Genomic DNA, 20,121 nt, shown 5'->3' on the forward strand with positions numbered 1-20,121 from the left:
TAAGTTTCCTCAGAGGGATTCCAGCTGAATTTTGGACCAAGTTACATATACGTCTGCTTGAGAACACGTAGCTAACAAGAAGTGTGTGCAGTGACATTCCAGGAAAATAATTCACAAAGCAAAGTGAAAAGGCATCACAGTGCCGGCTCAAGGCACTCACTGCCGAGGGTCTAGGATTGAATTTCATCCTGAGCTGGAAAGATTCAAGGGTCTGATGGGACAGGAGACCCTTGGTTGAGGTCTCCAGTACAGATGGCATCAGAGGTGGAATTAGAAACAAAATCCAAAAGACAAGAAGGACATGCCCTTTGCGGTCTTTTCTCAGAATACTGCATTATATCTGGGGAAAAAAAAAATCACTAAAGTGCATTAACGTAAAATGGTCCCTAGCACTCGCTGCAAATTAATACCAGTAAGTGCTTCTCTGTCGACAACTCTCCTGATACACAGGGTAACAGAGAATCTCAGACGTGGCATTTTAACAAGCGACTGCGTTAACCTAATATAAATTTAAATTTTCTTCTCTGACTTGACACAAAAGGAATAGAAGTTATTTTTATAACATGGAGAACCATGAATAAAATCTTAAGTTCTCACTCTCTTTAAGCTACCACTGAAATAGAATTGCTCAGCACTTTAATAACACTCAGAGTCTCCGCCTATGTGGGCCGTGACGTCGGACCTGACCCTGCAGCTGTGAACCGCCCCTCTGCTACCCCCGGGGAGCACGGACCATGGAGACCAGGGGCCGCCCGTCCCGGCATGAAGCTTCAGGGCACAGCACGCCTGCCTCCCTGTGCCGTCGACGGCGGCAGAGCGGGGCAGTGAACAGCCGGTCCGGCCCCCAGAGCGTGAGAGACGTTTACTCTGCGGCCGATGAAAGACACGTTGCCAACCCCTGATCACGGCGATCACGGGTTATTAACGCGTCTTCCCCACCCACGCGCCAGCCAGCCGGCCGCAGCCAGGGGGCGCCTCTCAGCGCGCACGCCCAGAGCATCGGGCCCCGCGCCGCAGGACAGCAGCTCCGGCCACGCCCACGCCCCGCGGAGGCCGGGAGGCCGGGAGCCCGCGCCCGCGTGCCCGCCCGCCGCCCGCCCGGCCCGTTACCCGCGCTCTGCGCTCGGCCTCCAGGCGCTGCATGAGCAGCACGGTGTCCACGTCGTCGTCCTCCTCCTCCTCGTCGTCCTCGTCCTTCTGCTTGGACTCCTGCAGCCGCTTCTGGAACTGCCACTCCAGCATGAGCTTGCGCAGGCGGTCGCTCTCCTCGGCCGAGCGCTCGGCCTTGCCCTGCAGCTCCTGGATCTCGCGGCTCAGCAGGTCCACGATGTGCAGCTGCTGCTGCTTCTCCAGCTTCTCCCGCGCGTCCCGCTTCCAGGGGTCGGGCGACAGGCTGTCCCCCGAGGCCAGCTCCTCCCTGCTGACCGTGATGTACTGCAGGTCCCGGCGCTCGATGGTGCGCGGCTGCTGCTGGGGCTGCAGCTCCCGGATGACGGTGTCCGGGCCGCGGGCGGGCGCGGGCGGAGCGGCGGGCGAGGGCGGCCCGGGGGGCGGGGGCCCGGGGGGCGGCGCCTGCGCCCGCAGCTGGCCCAGCCTGCGCTCCTGCTCCCGCCGCCGGCGCTCGCGCTCCTCCTCCAGCCGCGCCTTTTCCTTCTCGTACCAGCGCTGCTGCTCCTCCCGCTTCTTCCGCTCGGCGGCCACCTGGGCGCCGCTGGGTGGGGGCGCGAGGGGCGAGTCCAAGGGGACTCCGTCCCCGTCGCCGTAGTGCCCGGGGGGCGGCTCGGTCCGCACCGGCGTCGAGGCGGCTGGGGTCTTCCAGCGCCCAGGGCCGCTCTTGGTGAGCGTGGACGCGGGGGTGCCCGCCTTGGACGGGGGGCCCAGGTGCTCCTGGCTGGACGTGCTGGAGCCCAGCGAGGAGCCCTGGTTGAGCCACGCGTCGCCGCCGTCAGACCTGCGCTCCATCGCCGCCCCCACCCTCTGCCGCTCCAGGTGGCACCCGACATCCTCCCGGAGTTCCTCCTGGGACCGGGTCACACGCTGGAAAACGAAAACGGGAAACCGTTATGTTTCAGCCACCGGCAGAAGTCCCTGAAAGTAAACAGTTCAGCTCCGGAAGAAAGGAGCGTTAGGGAAAGCGTGCGGTGAGCGTACAGGACGGGCTGAGGCTGCCCGCAGCCAGCGCCACTCCCGCGGCAGCGCTTTCCCAGAGGACGTCTGTTCTGTACAAAGCTAAAGGGGAAAAGGGAAAGCGGCGCGTCCTCCCCGCATCCATGGCCAGACAGCGAAATGCACGGAGGCTCGGGCGCTCCACGTCCAGCACCGTCCTCGCTCTGGGGCCTCACGGGCGTCTGCGCTGCGGTGCCGGACACGGGCTGACGTTGAGCAGAGGAATGTGCTCAGTCCGGTGTCGTGAAGAGCGACAAGAACTACTTCTCTGCAGTACAATTCTAATTAGCATTCAGACTAAGTATCAAATCCTGGCCACGGGATCCATCCGCGACTTTCTGAGTCCCGCCAGCTGACCGCGGGCCCAGGAGCACGTAGACAGAGCGGGGCGCGGCGACGGGGAACGAGCCTGTACCCGAGTCTCAGAAAGGCGGCGGGGTAACCTGCGGGACACACCCGCTGCACGTGTACGAGACAGTGAGTACGCCTGCCTCCGAGGCTAGTCTTGCGCGTGGAAGGGGCATGTCTGAAAATAGCATGATGTGACAGAAAATGATCTGCTACGATGTCCCAGCCAAACAGCTTTTTTTCCAGCCCTAGTGAGTAGAAATGGAAGACACAGATCTGGAAAATAAACTATTTCCCTTTTCTCAAAAGGCACACCAAGAACAAAAAAAATGAAATATATCACTTGAAAAACCAGCAGCCTGATAGAAAAATGGAACACTTACTTCCAACATTTTCTCCAGCTTTGCTGCTGTGTGTGCAGAAGCACAGCCTTCTGACGACTGGGCGCACGACCTACAGCCCACGTAGAAGCACGACTAGACTGCCGGCTACGCGTGGAAGGTGCTTCTCGAGCACAAAGCTTTGCAGTTCGTGCATCCAGACTACACGCCTGCTAACCCTCGGAGTCCAGTGATAACCGAGTCATCCTTCGCTTTCCTCGAAGACTTCACTTCGCTGCTGGTGCCCACTCACCGCCCCCCCCCCCGGTAAGTCCTGTCAAATTCTCAGTCATTTCAACATCCACGCAAGTGACCCTTCAACTCCCTGGCCCTCCTCCGGTGCTTATTACCCACGCTGTGAGGCAGAGGCAAACAGCACGCACAGGCCGTAGGCACGCAGGTTCCTGGTGCTGTCCAACCCCCGTACCTCCACGCACGGAAGGAGGTCTGCCTAAGGGCGAACAGAACACGCCAGGCGACTCGTGCCCAGGGCCATCAGACGGGGGTCCTCCCCGCCTCGCTCACGCTGCCCCTGCAGAGACGACCCTCCTCGGGCCTCTTACCCTCCGGGCTCAGCTCAGAACCCAGCTCACGTAATTACGGTCTAGGTGAGCATCCCACCCCAGCTTCAGCTTCACGGGCGGAACCACGGCCGTCTCAGCTTTCCCGGGGCGTGGAACAGCCGCCGATGCGCGCCGAGTGCCGGGGACGCCTCCTGCTTCCCCCCCCTACCCTGCTCGCTCTCCAGGATCAGTGAGCCTCGCCTACAGACCCTAGTTAGCCTTCAGTAAGAGAGCAGAGAACCGCCTTTCACGCTCAATAGTCTCTCCTATGCCCGCTTTTCCTCAGGTGACCCCAAAACCCATGAGAGAAGCAGGAACAGGAGCAGTGCAGCTCTACAGAACGTGTCACCTGTGCCTCGGAAGCCCCTCCGTCCTCCCGCAGGCTGGTCCCCTTGAGGGCCCAGGACGCGCCGGAAGCCCCCCCCTCACCTGGGCTGCAGTACTGGAGTGGCTGCTGTCCGTGTGCACGTGGGGCTTCTCCTCGTAACGGGGCCACTGGTCCTGAGGCGGAGCCGTGCGGTCCTGGGACTTGGAGGCCGGGAAGGTGAAGTACTCCCTGGTGTAGGTCTGCGTCGGGATGGGGTAGGCCTCGGGTCGGGGCGGAGGGGTCAGCTCCTGCAGATGGGGAGAGGGAAGGAAGCTGAGCTTTCCGCAGTCTGTACCACAGACTGACCTAATTTCCAATGACCTCTTTTAAAGTAGGATCCGCGTATTTTAAAAACGGTGTTAAAAATTTAAAGTGTTCGATCCTGTACTGAGAATAATTAAAAAACATTTTATTTTGCCCCGACTTACTAATTTAAAGCTCATTTACCCATTATATTAAAAATTCAAAACCCAAACACTCAGGAACCAGAAACAATGAGAACATTTTCCTAGATAACTCAGGCCCCTGGGGGAACCCAAGGGTCTGCTGTCGGAGCATCTGTGTGCTCACGTCTCAGACCTCAGCGCAGAGGTTTCCAGTGGAGACGGACGTTATCTTGGCCGCTGTCCCAGAGGCATAGGCGCCTTTCCCGCCGGGACTAGGGGGCTCCTCTGTTGGTAGAAAACAGGAAAGAAAGCTAATATTAAACAAACAAGCCCGACGTAACATCGTGAGAGCTCTTTACGGGCAGTAACCTCGCGCCAGGCACGTTCACGCCGCCAGCGAGGTGTCGAGCACGGACACAGAAACAAGCGCGTGGAGGTGAGGGCTCACCTCGCCCACTCCCGCCTCCTGAATCATCAAGAGCCCGGAGCCACGAAGCTGTACGTGCGAACCTGGTATCTGGGGCATGTCTCCTACCGCTGCTGCTTCCTGCTGACAACCCTTTAACACCATAAAGACCGTCTGCTGCCCCGCGGGGCATCCACCAACCTGCGCTCTTCCTCATCAGTGTACCTGCCCAGAGCGTCCAGGAATCAAAGTTCCCGGGCTAGTTTTTATCTCCTGTTAGAACCTTAGCTGTAGCATCTTTCATGAAAAACACATCCCAGTTAGCTTATCTACGCAGGTAATAATGTTCTTTTAATGCGCAGCAAACCCGGGGCACCCTCCTCCCTCTGGCTGTGAGCAGGCACGTGCCGGGGGGTGGGCAGGCGGACGGGGGGGGGTGCGTGCCTCGACGGGAGAAGGGCCGCGAGGCTCCTCTTACTTGCGACGTTGGGGCTGGAGCGGTGGTCAGCCCTGTTCTTCATCAGCCTGTCGTCGCCGGGCAATTTCTTTGGTTCACTGTATTCTGCCCAAGGCATCTGAGGGCTCTCCGGGGACCCGTTTTGAGCTGAATTATTATAGAGCTCAAAACCTTCACTCTTTGGTCGGGGTTTACCTGATCCACGACGATCTGAAACTGAAATCAAAACACCTTCAAGATCTGTTCCTTTGTTCAAGATCTTATCTTAAACACTGTTTAGTTTTAAAGGAAAGGTGAATCTACAAATATTTAAAATTCCACAAGTAAGAATCTGTTTTTACCAGAAGAAATGAGGTGACTTTTATATAAAAGTAAAATCTTTCTAAAGAATCTCTAGGAAGTTTTCAAAGAAAGCAACGTTTAAGGGTCACTGATGAGAAAAACACTACTCTTTCAAAGCTCATTTTCTCACAAGCTTACCTGCTTTAGATAACAGGATTACTGTTAAAGTGACTTCTTTGGCTGCAACATAAATACACTTCCCTCACTTTTAAAAATGTGCATTAACTCCTTTCATCACTCAGGGCTGTTGTCCTCATCGTGAACCGCTGTCACTGCCGTGATTACTCACTCCTTACTTTTTAGCTTTCCTGTCCTTTCGCTCGATGGCCCTGACCTATTATTTATTCCAACAGTTTCCCTCGTTGGTCCTAAACTCATCATCTAGTTTGCTTCTTTCAAATGACTATAAACTAAGACATTAGACAACCAAGATGTTAAGTATCATGTCATGAAAAAAGCAAAAACACAGTGCTGTGTGAAGGCCTTGTGTTTGCCTGGTCCAGGCTCTCAGTGCTTCAGCTGCAGTCACTATTAGGCATGGGCTCTGGGCTCGCCCAGGGCACCGGCTCTGGGGATGCACACAGCCAGCCAAGGACATGCAAAGTATGTGGTGATTTAACAGACAATGGGAATCATAATGGTTTTCCCCTGGTTTCTCAACTAATTCTTTACAAAGCCCCACATTTATATTGATTTTATTCTGAGGTTTTTGATGTACCTACAAAAACTGTGGTTCCCACCAACAAATTATTTATTCAAAAACTGATCTTTTTAGTTAAAGTGAACTCTCTACACAACAATCATGCCCTATCTCAGGGCATGCAAGACTGAAACAACTATTCATACACACGCGTGTAAACATTCCTTCGGGAGAGAATTCTACTCGTTCTCTGACGGCTTTACATCCCGTGTCTGTTTGTCTGTCAAAGATGAAAAGTCATTCCTCCACTTACTACCGACCAAGTGCCCCAAGTGCTGGCATGTGGAACATGTGGGGTCCCCTGCAGTCACCAGGCGTGTGCACGTCGTCAGTGGCTCTTGGGGGGGGGGCCCTAATAAACTACCACCACCGTAGCGCGACTGGCCCCAGCAGCCCATGATCTAGTAATCCCGGGCACCGCGCTCAGCCTCGCGTCCTTCTTTAAAGCCAGGGTAGTAACGACAACAGGGCCTATTCCAGAGTATTAGAAGAGGCCACGACTGGGAAAAGCCTGGCACACGGCGGCTGATCGGTAAGCATGAGCCACGACAGGCAGCAGTCGATGGAGGCGGCAGCGCCCCCCGCCCCCCAGTCCTTACTTCTCTGCATCATGGGGGACGGCTGATTGAGCAGGGTAGCGAGACCGTGATAAATGGCTCCTTGCTTTGCTACTTCCAGCGTCACCACGGAGCTTGTCCTTGTCATCAGTTCTGCTGCCCTGGGAAGAGAGCATCACAGCTGTAAGAGAAGTGATTCAGGCACCTGTCCTGTCACCACGGCAGCCTGTGGACAGAGCGAGGCCAACACGCCCGCCGGCCTCACCCGCCAGCCTGAGTCAAGTTCTGACAGACTCCCTCCCTCTGATTATCAATAAGAACAGTAGATGATTTCCAGAAATTTCAACAAGTGCTAAGTAAGAGTCAAAGAAATGTATTCAGACTAAAATACATAATTTTCATGTACACCAAGACTTTTACACTTAGAGAGGAAGGGCATAGTTTTTAGCATGGTTTTTCGTCTGCCAATTCCAAAATTTAATATGAAACATCCCTAAAAAGTGCTCTTCTGAAGCTTTAAACAAATAAATAAACGATACCTTTCTTGCGAGAGTCCTACCAGACTGCGTCCGTCCACACTGAGGAGCTGGTCACCTGCAGCCAGCCGCCCGTCCTGGACACACCCGGAAGGCATGTGGACAGGACGCGGCGGGGGGACGGCAGGGGGAGAGGGGAGAGGAAGCCAACGATAAGTACGCTCAGACTTGGGTTTTCCACACGCTAAAGCATCCACAACACCGCCTGTCGTTTGTTAAACACACGGCGCGCTGAGAGCTGGCCGCTCTAAGAGTCATACCCACCACATCAGCAGCACCTCCTTTTACAACAGACTTGACGTAGATTCCAAGTTTGTCTTGACCAGCACCCTAAACAAAAACAAGGTGGAAAACACCGCACTGAAAATACACAGTAAGAAACGTAAAAATAAAACATGCATATAGATTACTGCAAGAAAAGTCTTAGCTCTTGTTTTTACATGAAAATTAGAATTGCAGGGCTTCCCTGGTGGCGCAGTGGTTGAGAATCTGCCTGCCAATGCAGGGGACACGGGTTCGAGCCCTGGTCTGGGAAGATCCCACATGCCGCGGAGCAACTGGGCCCGTGAGCCACGATTGCTGAGCCTGCGCGTCTGGAGCCTGTGCTCCGCAACAAGAGAGGCCGCGATAATGAGAGGCCCGCGCACCGCGATGAAGAGTGGACCCCACTTGCCGCAACTGGAGAAACCCCTCGCACAGAAACGAAGACCCAACACAGCCATAAATAAATAAATAAATAAATAAATAAATAAATAAATAAAAAAAAAGAAACTGGGATTAAGAAGCGAAGCAGTGATGGGTCCATATACCCATCTTGACATTCATTAAAAAAAAAAAAAATTAGAATTGCAAAAACTATACTAATAGAATTAACACTCCGGTAAATATAAAGAAACTAACAGGAAATGCACCTACTTTGTCTTTCCAAATTAGGAAAAACTACTCCTGAAAAATCAGTCAATTACCAGTCAGCTGGTGAGGCGACCACGACCGACCTGCAGTCCTGAAGGCAGAGATGAGTCCTGACAGCACAGGTGTACATGGGCCACGCTCACAGAAAGCGCTACTACTCGCCTGAATACGAAAAGCAGCTCACCAGCGGGTTTCTGCATTCCAAAACTTACCCACCTCCCCTTACACCCTTATTCTTTACACACATATAGTTTAAAATCTAAAACAAGAAAAACCTTCTTGTGGCAAACAAGAAGAGGGACTTAGGTAGAGACAATTATGCAGAAAATACCCTACATTGCCGCAGTTAATGGATCACGCATTGTAACCCTAAGGAAGTCCTGAAGCTACAAGCACCAGCCCACGCAGCACGCGCGCGCACGCTAGTTTCATTGCATGTTACATCACGGACGGGCAAGGAACCTCCGTGAGGCGGATGTAAGAAACAGATACAATTGCCTTACAGAATCGCCCGTGTTCTATTTGGACGTTACAACTACAATGTAACATCAAACTTTTAGATAATTTATGAGGGCCACAAAAGGAAGCATTCATACGTATGAAACGTCATTTGTATGTCACTACCAATATTCTGCAACTGAGAACATATTTCTCGGCTCGAACCTCAGTACTTATGAAATACTGTATCACAAAAGCAAAAATACAAGGTATCACAGAACGGTATAAAGACAGTTCAACAAATGACTTAACTGACACCAATTTTCTACAACACTCTGGAACTCCCAAACTTCCACTTGAAAACGCATTTTTCCCTTTAGTTACCAGAACAGGTTTAAAGAGGACAGTCGACCCACCAGCACTGCTAGTCGTCGCCCTGCTCCCGCCTCAGGGGAAACCCGGCAGAGGTGCCGTTCTGTGAGCCTAGAAGCACCTACCGCTGACCTCCTTCTGAAGACCATACACATTGCCTCAGCGCAACAGCTCCACTCCAGGTTTCCTGGGGTTACATTCCCTGGGAGCTGAGTTTAGAAAAGCTCTACACAAGGTAAGTAAAATCCGAATTCTCCTCAGCAGCTCCTGACCCTCTGGCTGAGGTTTCCCGACTGTTCCCCTCAAGACCCCTCTCCGTCTCTTTCTGTCTGTCTATCTGTACGTCGACATCCACCCACCCTGCCTCATTACACGTCTCCTGCCCGGTCCAGACACCCAACCACACACCCCGAGGACTCAGCTGGCCCTTCTGCCTCACGTACAAAATTACTGGGATACTGGGGAAATACTGTACTTTTTTGGGCACATTTGAAATTTCACACACACACGTGTGTGTGTACATATATGTATATATAATCACTCAATAAACGGGAACTTTCTGAATTTTAGCCTATTACTTAGCAAAAAAGCAATAAATACAGCTTTCACCTGACTTCCCTTATGCCAATATGGTTTCCTTGAACCTGAAGACTAAGACACTCCGTGGGACACTACTTCTAGGGCAGCCCCGCTGCCCCATTTGTTAAAGTGGGCACGCCTCCTTTATTACCTGATTAAATGACTCCTTCAAATAATATTCTATACTTTGATGTAATCTATGATGAATTACCTAGTTGGGCTGTTTGAATAACAACTGCGTTCATTCCGCAAATGGTCACTGCCTGCCTGTACCGCCCTAAGCTCTCTGCGTACGTGAATGAACAAGACAGACACCTCCCCACGTCCCCTCCCCCAAAGGAGCTTATATTCTAGAGGAGTTTTCTTTGCGGTTGTCAAATAATATTTCTGACCGGGGTACTGAAAATCCCTCTTTATCTTTTTCTGCAAACGCTGCGTGATCATTTCCTTGTAACTAGGCCAGATTTTTTTGGAAAGGTTCTAAAAGCATAGTTACTTTTTTCTTCTGCTCTCTGTTTGACTGATGCGAAAGCAATGCTTCTAAACTTCAGAATCCCAGATTTTAGTGTGAATGGACACACTACATTTTCACAAGTATTATTTTTTGGGAATGCGATACTGTCCTTGTAATTTAGATAATAAAAATTGTACTTTTAATAAGATAGTCAATCACCACTACCTTTGACAAAAGAAATCTCTAGCAGTAATACCCGTAAGACAGTATTTTTAGTAACTGATGTAAACAAAATACCAAATACATATTTGGATATTTTAAAACAATAAATCAAGCCCTCCTCCCCATTTCTGGTATGAAGGATTATTATTAATAAAGAAAAAAAATCTCATTTATTTAGACAAACCGTGATAAGAAAACTTTAATCTTTTTAAAGTCACAAAATAGAATGTATAAGAAAACCACGAAAATACTGTTCTGCTTCCTCCTGATAAACCAAGAACTCGCAAACGCGCTTTTCGCCGCATATCCGTCAGGGCCTCTGTTAGTCACAGCTTTCCCTCCAGGAAGATGCCCTGGCCGCACATCCACGATAAACTGTAGCTTCACTACGTTACTACTTCCCGTCTTCAACCTCTTCATTTAGACCAGTAATCACACACCTGAGGGTAACCACCGAGCTCTAGGATTTCACAACCGCTCTGTATTTTAGACAACTAATACACAGGCTTAAATTCAGCAGACTCCATATGAGCTGCGAGTAGCACTGAAATAACCCAAAGTCCTAACGTTTTTAAATAGAAAATTTATTACGCATTATATGCAATATGAAATTTAATAAATCTAAGTTTAAGTATTCAAGTAGCCAATCCTGTAATAGATATTTGATAGCATCATTTAAAAAATTTTTTTATTGAAGTCACATCTTTAAACAAGCATTAGTTTACATTATAAATTTCAGAAAAATTCTGGCAAAATGAGGAAACTCTCCTTATGACTGACCCGCTGGCCCCCTCTATCCAACCTGCCTTAGAAACTTCCCCTTCCGGAAGCGCATGTCTCCAACAAAGCCCTCCTGACCCAGCAGGTCACCAGCTACCTGTCAGTGAGCAGAAGCCGCCTGCACAGGGCGCCCAAGTTCAAGTTCAAGCACACCACGCCCACCTGATTGCCCTGCACATCCCCCCTGCCACCCCCGATGCCAGGTCCTTGCTTTTATTTATGCTGTTCTCACCACACAAAACGACTTTCTGATGCAATGGCTCTGCCAAAATCCTTTTGTCATCGGATCCCTAGGCCCACCTGCCAGCCCACTCACCTTGCCAAGGCCAGGCAGGATGTGACCTCTTGCTCGCTCATGTTCCCATGGGATTTCCTGTGTTCCCTCAGACGGTTACAGGCAGCTCCTCCCCCAGCTCCCTGCCAGGGCCGCTTCCCAAATCCCTGCAGTCAGGCTACGACAACGGGGTCAACTCCTTATTTTAAAAACCCTCTCTGGGGAAATCCAGAATCTTACTGAATGAATACGTTAGCAGGCTAAGAAGCAGCTGATATGTCCATTATCTGTGAGCTGGCAACATAACACTGATAGCACTGCGGAACTACTGGTGTAAAAAGTTAGAAACCTCAAGCATTTCTGACTGTGACACTCGGATCCACCACTGCCAGGCAGCGGGTGATGAGGAAGGCACGGCGCTGAAGAACTGATGGACATTACTGTCTCGCATGACGGGAAGTTATCTAAATTCTAAGTCACAGCGCTCCTTTTAATTCCAAGTAAGTTCAATTTATGCTTCCTTGTCACAAGGAAGAAACGAGAGGTCGTGATTATTAGAGACCTCAATTCAAAAGACCACGAGCATCTAAAAGCTCTACTGAAGGTTGGTCATAAAAACTGACTTTAATTAAAAGTCATCAACAAAGCACCATGAAAAAAGATTATCTTTTAAAAAGACTCTCGGGGGTAGGGAGGTACATAAGTAATATTCGAAGACAGGGGTCCCCAGCGGCCGGGCCGCACAGCAGGAGGTGAGCGGATCCTCTACCCCGGACCCCCCCACTGCTCCGATCCAATCCCACCCCCCGCCCCCGCCCCGGTCCGTGGAAAAACTGTCTGCCACGAAACCGGTCCCTGGTACCAAAAAGGTTGGGGACCGCTGCTCTAAGAGGTATCCAAACTTTGGTTGGCATTTGGATCTTCCAAATGTGGTCTCGACCTCACACTATTTACCTAGTGAATACGCCTTACTTAACAGAGCACACTGCCTGCATGTCTGTCAGCGTGTCCCCTTCTGCAGGCTGCCTGTCTCTGTGGGGAGGCCCTTCCCTCTTTCCAGGCTGGATCCCTCCCATCTCTCCTTATTTGAATCTTATCTGTACTTCGTGGGTAGCTCACGGCTATAAACTGGCCATAAAAATATGTAAATGCAACCGCTCTACAGATAAATTACAGTTCCACTGGTAACTATTTTAGAAAAACAAAATCAAAGATGAATGTACCACCTGGAGATGAAAGAACTGTAAGGAATTTCTAACTCTCTCTCTGAAATCGACACGGATAGTTACTTTCCACCCCAAAGACCGCAATCTTTGAGCGACGCTGAGGCGATCCAAGGTCTCAATCTGGCCAAAGCAGCCCTGGCTGGAACGGCCCCCGTGACTGGGGAGCTGGGGAGCTGTGTGGGTCCCTGCCCGCTACCACCTACACTGGGAGCAGGTCAGCTCGCGGGAAAGACGTAATCGTTCCTTAACATTGCAGAGCTCTCTGCCACCCACCCCACTTCATCTGAATAAAAATAAAAACGTTATAGACTACGATAAAAAAATGAATAAAACAAAATTTATTAATTCCAGAAATATTAAACCTCTTATGTCTTATTTCTACACAATAATGCACACACTAGCCCAGTAAGACTGAACTTTAAAAAAACTTACTAAACAAATTCTATTAAGTTCCTCTTTTATTTACATATGCACAAAGTTAAAATTCATTTTATGGTAATTCTACTTTTCTAATTAAGAAATAAAAACGGAGTCCACAAGTCATACCTTTTTGCTGCTACGTATCAAGGCAGCGCATCCGTCATTAGAAGAATATAAAGACGAGCTGCCTGAGCACTGACCAAAAGCCCACGAGAGGAACATACGCAGGGAGCTTTCCAGACGCTCACTCGTGAAGGTACGTGAGGCGTGTCGGGCGGGACAGCCACGAGGCCCAGGGGCTGCTGAGCGCTGGGATGCAGCTCGTGCAAACCGAGACGTGTAGTTCAGTGCGAAGTGCACCCGACTTCAAAGACTGAGCGTGCAAAAGAAGAATCTGAACTATCTCACAAACGACTTACACGACCACACGAAACCATAACCGCATAACAGAAGACACACTGTTAAAGGTAATTTCAGTTTCGTTTATTTTTGTAAATGCAGCTAATAGAAAATTCTGAATCACCTACACGGCCCACGTACTCTATTTCTATCGGACAGCACTGCTCTAAAACTCTAAGCTTCTCATAGTATATCTATGTTATTAGTAACCAAAGATACTAGCAATAATCTATAATTAGGCAGATAACTGGGTAAAAACAAGATCTAACTGCAACACAATATATATGCTAACATTATATGTCCTGATTTCCAACCATGAGAAGAGAACCACAGTATAATAAGTAAATATATAAAGAGTAAAGTATTTTAAGAATTACTTGCCTAAAGTTGTCTAAACCGGCATTTGAAAAGATATTATTGTATTTTTGTCCATGTTATTTGTAAAATTAAAATGAACACAATAAGCATAACCACTTGGAATTATCCATTCCTCACCTGACAAATCAAATTCCTTTTTAAAAACTGTCTTCTGGAAAGCAGTTATATGTTCCAAAGGCATCAGGAATTATGAATTTCACTAGATACGACTTTGGAATTAAATATTAAAAGTACATTTTAAAAAATCAAAACCACATTTTCCCTTCCAGAGGCACCGAGGAGAGTCACACGCAGTACAGCACTTGAGCTGCTGTCTGGCATTTGTGGTCTTTAACGTAATTTCAGGCGGGTAGAGAATGGTGACCACACACAGCAGCCAGGGGCACAAAAGAAGGCAGAGGGCTAGATCCTCAGTCCTGAAAAAAGCAGTTAAAGTGAAATAACAAAGGTCACTCCTGTGTGATCTCAGTATTTAACCTTAAAATGCATCTTGAAGCTGCTTTCCTTTCCCTTAAAAGGGAGAGAAGGAGGCTTGAGGAGAAGGAGTCTGAGAGGAGGAGGAGAGAAGGAAAGGGCAGAGGTTGAAGGGGGTGAAGCAACACCACACCTGGAATTTACCTGCAGAATAGGTACACGAGAGAACAGCGGTCAGCTGACAAAAATGATGCCCGAGTAGAAGGACAGACAGCAGAAGCCACACTGCGCTTTCCCCAGAACCGAAAGAAACACGCACCTATCAGTCAGCTGCCTTATGCATCCGATGAGAACCGGCTACAAGTTTAGAAAAGGCTGCTCCCAAATACCTTGTTTGCTCTAAATCTTCTAAGGCACCTTGGGAAAGGCTGAAGCACAGGTGCTCTCACCTCCCGCTCAGAGAGACTCAATCAGAAGCAACCCCGCTTCAAACATTCCAGCTGCAATTTCTGAGTGAGTGTGGGAGTGTGATATGAGTTACAGCATAAAAACATCATTAAAACACAATCCCCCCCCCCCCCAAAAAAAAAAAAAAGGCAGCAGCAGGAGGCAGACAGACTGGCCGGCCACAGCAGCCTGAGTTCAGCCTATTGTTCCCGGCGTGGAAACAGCCTGCTCTCTGGCGAAAGGCTTTCAAACAATCAGTGGGCTGGGCTGACCTGAGAGCCAGGAGTATTTAAAACTCATCAGGCAGATTCAGTACAATGCTCTGCCTACCCGCCCCTTTCTCAGTGTTTGGAGCTGCTTTAGTTCTAGTCAGACAAGAGTTCTGATTCATAAACTACTAAAATTCAGACTAGAGTTTTAAAAACATTGTCAGGCTCTCTCTTTTTGGTAGGAGTTACCTTAGTTCTGAAACAATCAGTTTTCAAACTCATGCCTGAGACACTCTCCCCCCAGCAGCCTGGACGGCACTCGCGGGGTAAGCGCCCTTTCTGCCAGAGAGGCTCCAGGGTCAGCTCTGCGCATCTGTCTACCGTTTGCATAAAGCACAAACAAACAACACCGTGTCATCTATCTCTTCACTCTCCGTAAAGTAAAGGAAGCAAACCACAGCGATTCTGGACTGGGCCCTACAGACGGGCTGCAGGAGGCCTCGGGGCCCGGAGGCGAGGGCGCACGACCCAGGGTGCGAGGAGGGTTCTCCAGGGCGAAGGGGCAGCTTCCCCGGGAGCCTCGGAGCGTCTGTAGCTCAAGAGTGAGACAAGGAAGGTGACCCGTCGGTCCCTGCACGGCTCAGGCAGGTGCCCCGGGGCTGTCTGGGCCTCGCCAGGCTGGGCTCCTCCACAGCCAAACCCTCCACCCGGGGACCCTACAAATACCGCCGTTCTCTACGTGTACCAACCACCGCGTGAAAAGATGGCTCTGCTTTAGAGGGTTAACATGACTCTTCCGATTACATTATTTTATTATTGTAATTGAATCCAGTTATTTCGGTCGACCCAAGATGTTTGCACGTAGGCCGTTACTGTAAATGTAGAGGTAAAACACTGTTCTTTTATATAATTTATGATTAGGACAAAAATATAAAACATTGTTTCCAAATTCACAAGCGACAGCCACGCAGGGCACTCGGTCGTTTCGCACAACTTAACGGAAAGTTATTCCTGGCATGTCCACGGGAGAAACTGCAGTCACCTGGTACACTTTGGAATTGATCTTAAAAGGGAACTGAGAATTTCCCGACTCACTTCTTTGACTAGGTCTTTCCCACCTGGTCTCAATAAAGTCACTAAGGAACACAAGGGTGAGGGTCTCAAATTCCTTAAAGGACTAAACTTGTAGTTCAAACTCACTTTTCAAGTGGTGAAAAGGCAATATTATCAATAAACACTGCTTTTATCCTCTCCTTTTTAAGGCACAGGAATTTTACTTTGTGTTTTAAGCTAAGTAAGTAAGATTTTAAAACTTAAAAACCGTATATAGTCAAAGCACAAACTAAGATTCAATTAACCATTCATTTTTAAATAAAATAGTAAAATATCCTAAGTACCTTTCAAATTGTCACTTGTATGTTCACTTTTAGAAAAAACAGGTTTTGGAGAAAGCCTGCAGTAAAAAGCACCTAAAACGGCCAAAAAGAAGTTGCATCGTGGATATTCCTGCACGTCCTTGGCAAACTCTACAGCAGCAGCTACCAATATTTCAAGCAACTTCCACCGTACCGTAACCAGCAGGAGGAGATTAATGGTTTTTTCTTGTATAAAAAGTACATAGAAGCCTTACACAGTTTCACGAACCTCAGGAATCCACAGTGCTGAGCTGCAGAGCAGTCAACATCTGGGTATGTAATTACGAGCTCCCTACACGGCGGCTTCACGGGCAAGCGAGTCCCGGACAGGCTGAAGCGCGTTACCGTGGAGGGAAAGCAGCCTCTAAAGAGACCAGCCACGGCCACCACAGCCCCCGAAGAGACTCACCACAGACTCTGCTCTCCCGACGACAGAGAGCCACATCTTGGTCCCTCGGGCGCACCAGCTTCTCCCGCTGAAACACAACCGTCCACCTCCCCGGGTGGCAACAGCGGCACACAGCTGGCCTCTCGAGGCTCGCCACCACGAAGCTGAGCTGGACGCCACAACCCGGACGGCACCGAGCAACTCCAGCCAGACCGATGCAAACTCGGACTCTTACGTAACCGGGCAAGCTCAGATTTTCGTTTACTCTGTACTTTATTAAACTTTAAAAAGAGCTAGAAAAATAAAAAGGAGGGAACGGTTTCTATTTTAAAAATCCAAGTTAAACAGGAAGCACCGTGCCGGCCCTCAGCTGAGTGAGAAGTAGCGCCCCAAACTTCCCCAAGGCAGGGTTTCACAGAGTGGACGGTGCACAACGGTTCCAAGGCATCTGGATTCCATCAAACAGCCGCGGCCTGGAAGGGGCGTCGGCGGGCTGACATCAGAACCCTGCCCAGGCTCATGGCCGCGAGGCCACACGCTAATTAGGAAGAAGTAAAGAAGAGCGGAGCCGAACACAAAGGCCACAGCAGCTCACAGAAAGGACCAAAACACACAGACGCAAGCAAGGGTGACGGGGGTAGAATTTAACACGGCGGCCTGCAGGCTCCTTTCCCCAGACTCGAGGTGCGGCCACGCTGAGCGTGTGGGGGGGAAGCGCTCTGCCCCGGGCCGCACGCGTGGAGCGGGGGGCAGTCTGAGCCCGGGCGCCCGCCACGGAGGACGCCGAGCTCTGCGAGCAGAGGCCCTGCACCCCGGCTGCCCGCACTCACTGCACGGCCTCGGAGTCCCCCGAGGCCACCTGCGCTGTCACGCGGGCTGACACAGACCTAGCCGGGCACCAAGCACAGAGCGCTGTTTCAGCAACGTGTGTCCATTACAGGACGTGTTCACTCTTGCTCAACACTGCTTTGCGAGCACCGAAGAGACTACAGCTCAGCTGGAGGAAAAGCCACGGAGTCCACAGGTGAACTGTTAGAGTCGTGTCTCATTTTAAGAACAGACATTGCCACACTTTTCCATGCCTGAAAACGGCACGCCGTCCGGCTGCTAGAGCATGCTCTTACCCCCTTAGAGCAGCCCTATGCCTCCGACCCTCCCTCCGAGTTCCACCCACGGGTACCCAGCGACGCATGCGATAGCGCTCGCTTGTCTAGCTCAACAGGCATCCTGCTAGCTCTCAAGTCTAACACGCTCAAAACTGAGCTCTCGATTCTCTCCCTGCCGCAACGTGCTCCTTTTCAGGAGCCCCACCTTCAGTCAACACTCCCACACGCCCAGCTGCTGAAGACAGACCCGGGATACACTGATGTTTCTCTCTTCCACTCACTACATCCAGTTCAGCAACCAAGGTGAAAGCTGCCATTCAACGAATACACATCCGCGCCCAAGATGCACCAGAAGCTGGCAGCCCTGCAGCGGCGGACGAGCCGGGGCCCGGCTGCCTGCAGGGGCGTCGGTCCCAGCGACGCCACACTGCTCCACGAGTAAACGTGCTGCCGCGGCTGCCTGGCCTCCGTCTCCGCTGCCACCTCCTTCCCCCACTGAGCGGACACTCCTGCCACTTGCAAAACCAGGCGTAGCTCCCTCACTAGCCCCTGGCTGCACTTCTGAGCCCCTCGGACCACGCTCCCCAAGGCAGGAACAATAAACTCTCAGGACTGCACTCTGATCCCACCACGTCTTACGCGAGCCCTTCAGCGGCTACTCCCTCTAAAGCCTGCAACTGCAGCAAGCCCTTGGGCTTCTTGGAATCAGTCTCCTGGGGACCCGGCCACACGCCTCACTGACCACTGCCCTGCCCGCTTTCCCGCTGTGACCACACGCCCGCCGAGCAGTGTCTGCCCGCCTGGGCCCCGTGGGGGGCCTGCAGACCCTGCTCCTCGGCGTCCGGTCTCGCCTCCTCTCGGGTCACCTCCAAGGGCTCCCCTCGCCTCCGCGCTCTGGCCCCGGGGCCGCGAAGTCTGCGCCCGCCCCTCCACCAGGCTTCACGGCTCACCCTCCGAGGGCCAGCGCACGAAGCATCTCCTCAGAGGGCCTGCGCTGATCCCGACTACGCTGCCAGGGAGAGGGTTTCCTGCGGCTGCTCTTCACCCGACCCCGGCCACGTGCTTGGGGCGACGGAGCCCTGGGGCTGGCGTCCCCTGCTCCCGCCTCTCACCGGCAACCGCGGGCACGGGAACAAGGCTGGACGGTGACCCTCAGCCCGGCTCCTTGTCCTAACTGCCCACCGACGCCTGGCAGCTGGGCGAGCCCAGAGGCCAGCCAGAGGGGGTCTGGGGGGAGCCCACGCGGGGCCTCACTGCCTGCTACACTCAGGACTCGGGCCAGAGGGGAGGGCCCAGAGACACTTAAGTAGATCCAACTTAAACCTACAGAAAACAGGTAGCTTTGTATTGGAAGAGATAAGGAGAATTTCAAATCTCAAGTAAGACAAGCATCTGAAATAACGATTTTTATATACATGTATACATGTAAAAATCAGAAAATACAGGGGTTACATTTTTTCTGTATACTGGAGTGTGGTGGGGTAATTTTTATCCTAATAAATTTTTTTTTCCCTGAAAATGGGCATCTGACTCGGTGAGCAAAGAGGAAAACAGTCTGCAGCCTGTAACTTCCCGCTCACATCCCCCAGTGTTCTGAGCTGTGGGCCCACCCGATCACGACAGGCTGCAAACGTGGCCCACGAGCAGGACCGCGTCGGAAGGGGTGAGCGTGAGTCCCGGCCTGCGGGCCTGGCTCCTTGGCCTCCCTGGGTGAGCCCAGGTGATGCGGTGCTTCAGACCCAGGCTGCCGTGCCCCAGACCACACCTGCCTTCCACGTGCTAATACAAAGGCTCAGCTCCTCTGGCTGCTTTAGTCCCAGGGCTGTACTTCCTCCTGCACACCAATGCCCTAGAGTCTCGGTTTCACCATGTCCCTTTCTTCTTCCAAACCCTTTCGTTTCTCTGAGAAACAGAACACCCCACCTGTCAATCACAGTCTTTAAAACGAGCGAAGCGCCTCTTTCCCCTCCGCTCTCCCCGGACAGGGCCGTGCGGAGCTCCCTTGCTGCAGCTCCCACGTGGTGCCCGCACGCGGGTCGCGGCCTCCAGGACCCCTGCTGCCAGGAGCTGCAGCCTGCGGGGGGCCACGGACCCGGGGGCCCGCTGCACACAGACGCGGGAGCGGGGTGTCGGGCCCCTCCCGCCCTGGCTCCCCGGGAGCACCCCCTGCCCAGCTCGGGGAGCTCGCACCCTGGCCCGTCCGCGGAGCAGTCACCCCGGGAACGCAGCGAGCCCGGGGCTCCATTCCCACGCCCTCGCCCCCTCCCAGGCGCAGAACCAGACGCGCAGCTCGGCCCCGACAGCTGCTGGCCCAAGACTTAGAAAGGATGAAGGCCGGCAGCTCTGCCACCACCTGTCCCGCCCTACCTTTGCTGCGACAATGCTAAGGCCCATTCCGTTCTGCTTTTTGAGGGTCACCGTGATTACTTCTGGTTCTTTCCTCAGAGGCTGAGCCTAAGGGATGGAAACAGAACTTTACT

The 20,121-nt window shown here is 51.6% G+C and overlaps 1 protein-coding gene across 14 annotated transcripts in view; it reads right to left on the reverse strand.

Moving 5' to 3' along the window:
- The window catches only part of AFDN (afadin, adherens junction formation factor), a 134,847-nt gene that overhangs the window by 16,612 nt on the left and 98,114 nt on the right, over positions 1-20,121 (reverse strand). For all 14 annotated transcript variants that reach the window (XM_057527535.1, XM_057527527.1, XM_057527525.1 and 11 more), the window contains 8 exons: positions 20,009-20,095; positions 7,473-7,538; positions 7,212-7,285; positions 6,715-6,833; positions 5,095-5,289; positions 4,404-4,495; positions 3,887-4,072; positions 1,111-2,037 (listed from right to left, as the gene is read on the reverse strand). In XM_057527535.1, the coding sequence (XP_057383518.1) occupies positions 1,111-2,037; positions 3,887-4,072; positions 4,404-4,495; positions 5,095-5,289; positions 6,715-6,833; positions 7,212-7,285; positions 7,473-7,538; positions 20,009-20,095 (1,746 nt within the window). The remainder of the gene's footprint in view (positions 1-1,110; positions 2,038-3,886; positions 4,073-4,403; positions 4,496-5,094; positions 5,290-6,714; positions 6,834-7,211; positions 7,286-7,472; positions 7,539-20,008; positions 20,096-20,121) is intronic.

Source organism: Balaenoptera acutorostrata, chromosome 14 (genome assembly GCF_949987535.1).
Source record: "Balaenoptera acutorostrata chromosome 14, mBalAcu1.1, whole genome shotgun sequence".
In the NCBI taxonomy this organism is placed as follows: Eukaryota; Metazoa; Chordata; class Mammalia; order Artiodactyla; family Balaenopteridae; genus Balaenoptera; species Balaenoptera acutorostrata.